The sequence below is a fragment of the Triturus cristatus genome, chromosome 5_1, assembly GCF_964204655.1.
Source record: "Triturus cristatus chromosome 5_1, aTriCri1.1, whole genome shotgun sequence".
NCBI lineage: Eukaryota > Metazoa > Chordata > Amphibia > Caudata > Salamandridae > Triturus > Triturus cristatus.
Window position 1 is genome coordinate 27,771,431 of NC_140587.1, and position 11,852 is coordinate 27,783,282.

The 11,852-nt window shown below is 44.6% G+C and overlaps 1 protein-coding gene across 1 annotated transcript in view; it reads right to left on the reverse strand.

Moving 5' to 3' along the window:
* LOC146829994 (uncharacterized) overlaps positions 1–10,911 on the reverse strand; it is a 135,976-nt gene extending 125,065 nt beyond the window's left edge. The window contains exons 1-2 of the mRNA XM_085604237.1: positions 10,857–10,911; positions 7,931–7,972 (exon numbers count right to left, since the gene is read on the reverse strand). Of these exons, the coding sequence (XP_085460363.1) occupies positions 7,931–7,972; positions 10,857–10,902 (88 nt within the window). The 5' untranslated portion in view covers positions 10,903–10,911. The remainder of the gene's footprint in view (positions 1–7,930; positions 7,973–10,856) is intronic.
* Between the last annotated feature and the right edge of the window lie 941 nt (positions 10,912–11,852).

Genomic DNA, 11,852 nt, shown 5'->3' on the forward strand with positions numbered 1-11,852 from the left:
TATATTTGGTGATGAGCTAAAATCATTATTATAAAAATTAACCAGAAAAAAAAATTATGCTATGTACTTGTGTGGTCGAATTGTATAGCTCACTTGCGAATGAATTCTCAATTCTAACACAAACCCACTGACATTTTAATCACTGAAACTGTCTCAGCCATTTTTCTTGTTTCCTGTGGTCATTGATGGAACTCATGAGACTGTAGATATATAAGTAACAGTGTAGTACACAGAGGTGCTGACATGTATATGTACAAACCGTGTGTATTTTATAAATGGAACAGGTTCAAACAAGGCATAGCTATTTATTGGGCTACAAGTACATCATTGTCCAATGTAAAAACACGGTATTTGGCAGTCACTGCCTAAGTCTTTTTTTCTTAATTCAATCTCATTGATCAAGACTGACTGAGCAAGACAGGCATTTTCGTGCATGTATGCGTGCCGAAAGCCACAAGGTTCACGCACGCTGCTCTGAAAATTGAAAACAGTTTTTTAAACTGTCACCTGTTGTCCTGACTTCGCTGCTAGCGCACTCTGCATTTTGATGAATGTGACACGCTTTTAAAAGTTTTAACTGGTGCACATTATTTGTTTTAAGCTGCACATAACTCGCTTTAAAAAAAAAAGGATTGCACTAAATACCTCCATACTCATTTGCACTTGACTCTCCCCGGTCCACCACAGCTACAGTAGCTGATTAGGTGGAGGGAGAAGTACACACCGGAAATACTCACTTCCACGAGGTCACTAGACGGACGCCATCTTTAGAGTTGGCGGTCTAGTTCTCTCGCAAAGGCACTTCCCGGGTCTGGATTTAAGACTGGGATGGCGACGACACGCAGTGGGCGAGGTGCTGGGGTGACGGAGGCACGCATATGGCAAGCCGTCTGCACCCGTCTGCGCCAGTCCGGGACCAGGGGCTAGAAACCCTGCCCAAACCACCCAGGTTCCTCCAAAACCTTTAACATAAAAAAACAAAGAGCTCCGTGCACTTGATACAGGAGCACACCCCACCTGCCAGCACGCTCTGGTCCCCGATGAGCCTCTGAGCTGCTCGGTCTGCGGAGATATAGAGGTGACCTAGTTGCAGCAGGTAAATGGTGCAGTGGGAAAGACAGAACACATTAATTACTGGAAGATGGGACTAATAAACAGCAGATCCCTCCCCAAACATGCAATCGAGATCAAGCTCCTAATAGAGGAGGAAGAGCTGGAGAATCTATTTCTGATAGAAACCTGGCTCCGAGAAAGCTCTATGCCAGACATTGTAAACACTCTTCCCCAGGGCTTTTATATCCATCGCCATGATAGAGTGGGGACAATAGGAGGGAGCATCGCTATCATTTGGAAATCTCACCTAGCCTGTGTTTTTCAACCCTCTCAACATAGCTAAGTGTGAGGCCTTTGCTCTCAGACTGTCTCCCACCCCTGCTTGCTCCTTTTCAGGCTGTCTTATTTACAGACCGCCAGAGTCCTGTACACCATTTTTAGAAGCTGCCCCAGACATTTTGGCACGCATGATAATAGGAAAACGCGCCTTTATCGTCCTAGGTGACTTCAACATCCACCTGGACGATCACTCTTATCCTTCGACTAAGAGATGTGTAGCCGACGTGGATGCCATACAGCTCACACAACTGGTACACCTGCCCACTCACGAAAAGGACCACATTCTGGACCCCATTTTCTCAAATGACACCAGACTGGAATCACTAGCCACCTTACGTATGCCTTGGACAGACCACTTCTTCAGTCCAATCCAGTTTCTAAAACCCCAATTTACAGAGCCCAAAAAAGTAAGCCCTGTACTGGGACGTAAACGGCCAAGGCAGGCCCCCGAAGCCTGGACTACAGACCTTGAGTCATCTTCCCCACTAGAATCAAAAGATGTAGAAGAAGCCCATAAAAATTGGGTATCCTGGATAAACAGATCCATAGACCGTAACTTCAGGAAACCAGGTCCAATAAAGCCAAAAGACTCCAATGGATCGTCCTGGTTCAGCCCTGAGTTGGTCGCTCAAAGGAAAAGCTGTAAAAAGTTAGAACAAAACTGGAGAAAAACCTACGACCCGAGCTTAAAATAGCCTACAAATTAGCTATCCAGCAATATCATAAGGAAATTAGGAAAGGGCAAGCCATTTAAAATTGTAAAGTCCCTCTCTACAATCGACCCAGGAACAAACGTCTCCCAGTGCTCAAAAGAGAGATGCAATGAGCTAGCCTCGTTTTTTAAGAGCAAGGTAGAAAACATCTATAACCCCCTTAACATCAGCATGACATCAACAGCTACCGAAACTCTCAGCATCCCCCCTGAACCTCCTAGGAATACAGACCAGCCACTACCCTCCCCCCCTGTTCTGCGCACTTTCCCCAAACTGAGTGAGGAGGAGGTTGGGTCCCTGCTACAGAATATCGAATCAGGGTCCCCTCTAGACCCGGCTCCACCCCATATTCTTGTCAAAGGGGGGAAAGGCGTCCTAACCCAATTCGCCCACCCCATTTCCCTATCCCTGGAAAGTGGGCCAGTACCCAAAGAGTGGAAGCATGCCATTGTAAAACCTCTACTGAAAAAACCCCACCTTGACCCCGCCTCCCTGGCGAACTACCATCCGATCTCACTGTTACCCATCCTGAGCAAGATTGCCGTGAAACCCGTGAACTGCACCATCTCACACTTCCTAGAAGACAATGGTATCATTCATCAGACACAGATTGGATTTCGACCAAAACACAGCACTGAGTCAGCTTTGCTTGTTGTCACCGAAAAACTAAAAAGCATTTTAGACCAGGGAAGAGCCGCAGCAATCGTGCTACTGGATCTAAGCGCGGCCTTTGATACGGTAGACCATGCCGTACTGGTCAATAGACTGAAGGGGATTGGAATCAGGAGTACAGCCATCAAATGGCTGGCCTCTTTCCTGAATGGTAGATCTTTCCAATGCATGGAGGCGGAAATCTTCTCAGACTCCTTTTCAGCCCCATGGGGGTTCCACAGGGATCTTCCCTGAATCCGACCCTCTTTAACATATGCCTAAGTCCATTAGCCCACATAGTACAGGAGTTCGATCTGTCCATTGTGTCATATGCCGATGACACACAAATAGTGGTCTCAATCTCAGACGCCACAAACTCAGACCATAGGCAACTAGCCCCGTGCCTGGAAAAGATTGGATCCTGGATGGCCGAATGCAGTCTTAACCTCTTCTGTGCCCATGACGAGATAGTCTCGTCATGGAGCACGGTTGCGCTGTGCCCATGACGAGACTATCTCATCATGAACCCCGCCCGCTAATGTAACGCCCGGCACAGGAGGGGGAAAGGGCGAGGCACTGAAGGGGTTAAGCTGAATGGGGACAAAACCAAGCTTATGATCCTAGGTAGCAACCTCAGCCCACGCTCGGAGCTACCCTGGCCAGCTAAATGGGGTACCCCCTCCTCCCCCAAAAAACTCCATAAAAAATCTTGGGATGCGGATGGACCAGAACCTAGCAATGGCGATCCAGGCCAAAAAATTGGCAAGCACCTGCTTTGGGATGCTCCGAATGATCAGGAAAATTTTGAGCCTGCTCCCAGAAAACTCAAAGAAGGGAGTGGTTCAAGCCTCCCCCAAATATGTCACAGACATACTGTAGGTGGTACAGAATGCAGCAGCCCGACTGCTTCTGAAGATACCCAGGCATCAGTCAGTTAGAGCTTCCCTTGAGGAGCTACACTGACTTCTGGTCCAAGCCAGGATCAAATTCAAGTCCCTCTGTCTGGCTCATAGAGCTATGCACGGGAAAGGCCCCGCGTTGGTACGAGAACTGATCTCTCAGTACTTGCCCCGTCGCCATCTCAGATCAGGATCAAACATCCTGATGAACACCACGAGAATCAAAAGATCGAGATGGGGTGGGAGGTCATTCAAACACCTGGTACCCAAGCTGTGGAACAGTCTGGACCCTGAGCTGTGAATGATCGAGAACAAAATGACCTTTAAAAAAAGACTGACAACGTGGCTGTTTCCCTAAAGCCAATCTGCTGGGATTCCCCCTGTCTTGTTTCATACCAGCCTTGGGATGCCCGAGGGTAGCCATGCGCTCTATAGGTCCCTAAACCTAAACCTGTGCTATATCCAGGGTAACTGGAGCCATGAGTCAGTCAAGGGCCCATTCATGCAGCATACTCAACCAAATGGAGCAGCAAGAAAAGGCAAATTATCTATATATTACAGCACATTCCTTGCAGTATTATTCCCCTAATTGTAATTTTAACACATTTTAAAACTGCTGGGGGCAACAGCGTCACCTACTTTGCAGCTGTGGTACTATGTGTAATGCTTTCTTGTAGTATCTTTTTATCCGTCTGAGATAGATGCAAATTACACAGGGTTTTAGGTTGGAAGTGTTCATCCATACATTTGGGAAAAATGCGGCAGCAAAATAATTGAATACTTCCAGTACCATGACTGTAGGCAAATGACTCAACATTCATAGCAGTGAAGCCCCATAGACATCCAGCAGTCATGCATCCAAGGATCCCAGATCCTAGCTCATGCAATGTGCAGTGTTATTCTCTGCTTCCCCAGCGTCTTATAATTCGGAGATTTTACAAATAAAACAAGGCTTTTCTCCTCCTGATAAAAGATGGAATAACTTAAAAAATGCCTGTCTGCTAGTGACTGCTGAGATAAGTTCCTTGTAACCTTAACACATTCTGAAACAGCTCTATTTTGTAGAGGACTCAGACTTTTGTGACTTGTCTAGTCACAATAAACACATTCAGTAAATTTCAACCAGTTGACCAATATTTACAGAGCTGCTGTGTAGTGTAGTTTGGACAGGTTTAATAAAGTGTTGTAACAACCAGAGATACATTATAATTATCAAAGTTACCCTTTGAAGTCACAAATTACCAGAGCCATCTATACAGCCAAGTATCTTTTTTTGAAGAAACAAACAAGATAGAACCTTTTTATAATCAAATGAATTTCTAGTTCAAGTCACAGATCCTCATGAGTTTGTTATTGTGAATAGATCTAAATGAAGCTTGCTAATATTATGACGTGTACAATAGTCATCGAGGGACCCTATTACAGAAAGACGGTCGTGCTGCCCACAATTATCTTCAGGACATTGGGTAATCCGCAGATATGATCTGGATCACCTGTCTAGATTTTCAAGAAAACCATTAAGGGGCTCATTTATGAGCCCTTGCGTCACTTTTGCGCCGCTGGTGCATCACTTTTTGTGACGCATCAGCAGGGTATAAAATGTCTCATGTTGCTTCATATTTACAAAGTGACGCATCTATCTAAACGCCTCACTTTGTAAACCCCTGCGCCACATTATACCTGCGCCAGGTATAATGTATGCAGAGGGGGCGTTCTAACGCCTCGTAGAAGTGACGCAGTGAAATCTATGAGATTTCACTGCATCACTTGTAGGACACAATTGCGTCAATTTCTTAGGCCTGCCTCACAGCAGGCGTAAGACTGACACAGGCACATTTGAAATGGGACTTGCCCATGTGAAATGACACACTCCAGCGATGCGTCATTTTTGCGCCTACAGATACATCAGAAATACTGACATATCTGTAACTCCTTGCGACATGATGTGTCATACTGTAAATATGACGCATCACTGGTGTCGCAATGAGGGCGCAATGAAAAGTGACTCATCGCTGTTTTCACGCTTGTCATAAATGAGGCCCTAAGTATAAAAATGAGGTGTTTTGTTTGTTAGTGTGTTTAGGTGAATATCACAGAAATGTGGCCGGATCACGCAGCCCTTTCATGAGTGTATTTACATTAATATTTTTAATTAACAATTCAAAAACAGCCATAAACACATCAGTTACTAGCTATGTTAGAAAGGTAATTGGTTACATAAAATTAACTCTGGCCATATATTTTAGACTCACAAACTTATTTCCGTGCTATTTTAATTATAAATACACTTTTCTGTAGTGTTTCATATCACTCTCCTGCCATTTCTGAGCACTGGAAATAACATCTGTTACATTGACCAATTTATTGGGATCCGGTTTGCTAACTGCAGAACAAAGTACAGAACAAGTGAGGGCCACATTTAGAGTTTGGAGGCTAGGATACTCCGTTAAAGCGTGAGGAATATCTTGTTTGCTTTATTACATGTGCCATAAGCTTTGGTAGACTGCATAAATTGATCAGTCAATCCTTAATATATTAGTAAATAGAGTGCACTCGATACATTTTCATTGGTCTTAGAAGATTCTTTAACTGTTTGTAGGCAAGTGAGACACTCAATGGGTCGAGCATTACAACCGAGACTCTACTGCTGAATCAGAGGACGTATGCCACTAGTTTCAAGAGCTGATATGAAATGTGCCAACAGAGAAATCAAGCCCCAAAAATGACTTTAATTATTAAAAGGTTCCTCTTTTTCTAGCTAACTTTGTGATAGTAGGCAAGACAATTCATATTAGAGACAACTATCATAACAAGTCTGTTGATTGGTCTCCACATTATCTTCACCTTGGATGTTATGGACTTTTGCTAGCACCATCCAGACTGCACCCCTAAACACTTCTTATTATGACATACCAATGTGTATATGCCTTCACATTCTTATAAAACGAACTGTGCGGATTTCTTTTTTAATTAACATACCTCCTCAATTGACCCTGAAGCTATCTACCATTGGGGAAGGAATAGGGAACGTTGATCCAGTCTATGAACGTGCGTGGTAGACCAACTCTGGACAACAAAGCGAAGCAAGCCTTCGACATCTCTGGACAGTGTGATGTTGCGGAACTCACAATAAAAAACTGTCCTTTACTAGCAAGGTGTGTCGCTGTCTCTCACAGATCATCGCATAAAGGTGCGGGGAGTCCAGTGAGCACCTACCAGATGGGGTCGTACATCCGTGCAAGTGGTTTATGGAATACAATTAAAACTTCTGCCGGAGACAGACCTGCCTACAAAAACTCATGCATCACACACAAAGTCGTCCATCAAAATGCACCACCTTACCTTGCCGATAAACTCTGCAAAGCGGGCAGCGCATGACCCCTAAAAAGTATCCGTTTACATGGCATGTATAACCTCAAGCCTTTTGCTATTCTCTGTCTTAACTGGTGTTTATCCTATAATGATGTTGTAAAGGTTGTAATTTTGTTTTACCATCTGTATCTCAGTCTTGTAAAGCGCTCTGATGTTTTTGTTATTCTGTGATGCTGTCATTTGTCTCTTAGCATTACTAGCTCTATCGTGTAAATCGCTCTGATACCTCTGGGTACAGCCAGCGCTGTATAAAACCTCTAAAATATCAGCGATTGAGGGTTTATAGAGAGAATCTTCCCCCATAAGGTGTTGTAAACATACAGGTTGTCTATATTAAGACTATAGCAACTTACTATTCAGATCCATGTCATCCCAGCCTTTCCCACAGATTGGCAGTGAAGGGTGCGCCTTATTTTTGTTTGGTTTGTGCTAAGTCTGATTTCCAAGGGGATGGAATTCCATGGTCGAGGTACTGGTGGTGACTGACTCTGACTGCCCCTGGGCTCTGCCTACCCAGGGTCTGTGCCAGTGCCATCTTGAGAACACTTAGACCACAGTGAAAACACCTCCATACACTGGGGTGCAGTATGAGTTAGGGTTCCCCTATTATTGGCATGACCTACCCTATAAGTCCCTAGTACATAATAGGGCAGGGGGAATAAAACTACCTTTAAGTCTCTGGGGTAAAATGGGGCGGGCAGTTTAAAGGACCACAATGCAAGTGAGGGTAACCAGCCGCCTGTCCTCATCTGGGAGGTGAAAGATAAAAGCAATTGGGGTTTCATCGGATGCCTGTAGGCCTGCTGCTCTATCCCTTATTTGAGATATCTGGTTCTTCCAACTCTAAATGCATACAGTTTAATTCACAAGCCTCTCATACCAAGTCAAATTTGAAAGACTTACTCACTCGCATATCTGGGGTTGAGCTTGGAAGGCATCCACGGGCTGTTGGTGAACAAAAAATGTAAATATTTATTTTGTCATGCGGGTAATGGGCTTAAAAATTAAAAGAGTTATAATGAATGACTTATTAAAAGACACCAAAATGAGAGTATGGTTGGAAAAGTTCTCTATACAACCCCTTAGCTCTGACTCTATTAGTATATTTTGCCCATAGAACAAATTCATTTAATATATTATAGCTCAATAGACTCCTGATTTAAACATCAAAGATTTCTTGTTAATACAGACCAATCAGACAATAACATAAAAGTTTATTACATATAAGTTTATAACAGTGCATTAAAGGCTCAGATTTCACTCATACAAAACAACTGAAATTCAGCCGTTATAGTTACCTCAGCTAAGTCTAACTTACCCCCCGCAATACACTTCTTATGACCTCACATATCATGTCACTGATGACATCATCCACAGAATCACTCACACACCCACCCACACACCAACTCACACACTCATACACCCACTCACCCAACCACATAACCAATCACACACCCATCCACAGATCCATACAACCACATTTAAACAAATTTACAGATGTCAGCATGCCCAGTGGCCATCGCTAAACGTAGAAGAGAACCACTATGATATTGGCATAAAACAATTGATGGGTGGCTGCCGTAGATTTGGAAGCCCATTTACAAATCTTTTCAAAAGGAGGGAGTTTGCATTAGAAGAAAACAACCCCTGGTGACCTCCACACCCTAGGAGCTTTCTACCAGGGTGTGGGGCCATTATCATCTCTCCACTAGGTTTTTTTCTGGTGGTGATGAACAGAAAAGAAACAATGCCCCCCCCCCCCCCCCAGCCTGGTACTGGTGCAATTCTCCTAGGGTGTGGAGATCACTGGGTGCTGTTTCTTTCCTGGCACAAACTCTCACAAGAAATTTCCTGGTGATGACAGATTGGAAACACATAAATCACATTATTTACTCAAAATAGGTCATGCAGTGTAATGTCCTTCCTCTGACAGTCCCTACTATGTCTCACTGTCGGGGGAAGTCACTGTCAAAGAATCCAACTGATACTGAGTCTATGGACAAATTAAGGTTGGCATTCCTCTAAATGAGGCAGGTGGACTAAGGCTCTGTCGGACATTGCACACTGTTTCTTTTGGAACGGAGTGCCCTCAAACTCTGTATGGGTGAAAGCATGGACGTCATTTAGGAGTCACCAGGCGTCACAGCTGTGACCCCTGGCTAGCCCTTGGCAACCCCTGGGACTGTCTTTGTGACCCCTGGCCTCGGAGGTGAAAAGGTCAGTACCAAGAACTCGGGGGGGGGCACATTCCTTATTTTCTGCCTGTTTTTCAATATTGTAATATTGAATAATGTTCTATTTTTTACTGTTAGTATAATAAGCAGAGGAGCACACATAGGCCCTGTGGTGGCAGCTGTAGTAAGTAAAAATGGTTTTAAAAGTATGGTATGGTGTGTGCAATCTTTTGAGGCAGAGTATATTTATGTGAAAGAGCATGTTTATGTGCGAGTGCATCTTCATGTGTAAGCATGTGTGTGTGTGTGTGTGTGTTTGTGTGTGTGTGAGTGAAAATGAGGGAGAGTCAGTGACATGCAGTGAAGTGAGATTGTGTATGATTTAGTCCCAAAGTTGAGCTCTGCATTGCACAAGGGGAGAGTGAAATAAATGTGCCATCTGAAAAAGGACTTGGTGCATTTTTTTCTCTCCCTATGTGCACAGCACACACCTCTGTTCCATAGTGCAAGGGGAGTAGAGCAAGCCTGTGTGTATTCTCAGAAACATAGGTTTTATAATTGAAGGTGTCCCTTCCGGTACAAAAACTGTGCTTTAACCCACTGTGCATGTATGGTATAGAACGCAGCACACATGCAAAGTTGTAAAAACAAAGAGAAATTAAAACCTCTTTACGTCTGCCTCAAGGAGGCACAATATAATGGGTCAAATTCCTATCCACCAATGTTTGTATATATTGATGAGTGTCAACACCCATGGACTGCCTTCATGATGCAAAATAACGCAAAGCAACTCACATTGCAACTTTGCATTACTTTGGGACACTACTCATCTGAAATCCTGATTTGTGTTGGCTAGCCAACCCTCTCTCTACACTTTCTGCAATGTTTGCGTCACAAAAGCGACGCAATCCAGGCACAAAGATTTAGGTAACCTGGGTCTGAGTGTCAGAAAGGAGGAGTGTGAGAGATTGAGTGTGGCTCAGAGTGAATGTGAGTGAGAATGAATAAGAATGAGTGTAAGCGGATAAAAGAGAGTGCGAGTGAGAAACAAATTAGTGAGTGTGAGAGATTGAGTGTGGCTCAGAGTGAATGTAAGTGAGTGAGAATGAATAAGAATGAGTGTAAGCGGATAAAAGAGAGTGTGAGTGAGAATGAATGAGTGAGTGTGAGAGAATGAGTGTGGCTCAGAGTGAATGTAAGTGAGTAAGACTGAATAAGAATGAGCGTAAGCGGATATAAGAGAGTGTGAGTGAAAATGAATGAGTGAGTGTGGGCGAATGAGTGTGAGTGAGTGAATGTGTATGTCAGTGACAATGTGATGTGAAGCTTGCGAGTTTGTTCTTGGCCCTGGCATACTGAAGGTAACTATTGTCTTATAGAGACACCCAAGGTAAAGAATACTGGTTCTGGCACACTTGCAGCAATCCTTAGCATGGCACACACTTGTGACAAAATACTGGCACTGACACACTGGCGGTAATTCTTGCCCTAAAGAGCGCCAGTGGTAAATTACTGGCACTGGCATACTAGACATAATTCACGGAATATAGGGCACCCATTGAAAAATGCTGACAGGAGAGTGATATATCCTTTTACCAAAGAGGCCCCCATTGCTCCCCAGAAGTTGGAAAGATGCACAATTATCACAAACTTACCTGCTAGGATCAGCATCACAGTCACAGAGAGGACCTTCATGGCCATGGTGAGATATCTGTGATCTCCAGGAAACACTGCCACCTTTTATACTGCAGCACCTGCCATCATCCTGCTGATCAATCAATGAAGAAAGACAAACATGCCCTCGAAGAGAGACACATCCCTCTTCACTCTGCACTTGTCACTTCTCACTTACTGGTTCCTGTTCAACTGGGTGTCTGGAGAATATGCTCGTATTTTACTAAAAACAGGACTGTGGAATGTCACTCTTTACACCACAAAAGCCCCACTCTAGTAACCTTGCTTTTAGCTTACAAGTTTGAAATTCTTATCTAAATTTAGAGAAAAAAGGGTAGCCAGAGGTGCCTCAAAAGGTAATATAAAAAATCTATAGGTTAACACTCCTACTCATTGAAGGGAGGGCCGGGAATGGACACCTTTGCATTGGGAATGAATTATCCCAGCCGCCTTGGAATGGACCCCCGATGCCACCCTGTAGAAGAGAGATTGAGGAAAAGTGATGGGGATGGACCTTCACACAGCAGTGCCCCCCTTGCAATGGACCCCCGATGCCACCCTGTACCAGAGAGACAGAGGGACTTTGGTGGGGACGGACCTTCACACAGCAGTGCCCCCCTTGCAATGGACCCCCGATGCCACCCTGTACCAGAGAGACAGAGGGACTTTGGTGGGGACGGACCTTCACACAGCAGTGCACCCCTTGCAATGGACCCCTGATGCCACCCTGTACCAGAGAGACAGAGGGACCTTGGTGGGGACGGACCTTCACACAGCAGTGCCCCCCTTTCAATGGACCCCCGATGCCACCCTGGACCAGAGAGACAGAGGAAAAGTGATGGGGATGGACCTTCACACAGCAGTGCCACCCTTGCAATTAACCACCGATGCCACCCTGGACCAGAGAGACAGAGGAAAAGTGATGGGGATGGACCTTCACACAGCAGTGCCACCCTTGCAATGGACCACCGATGCCA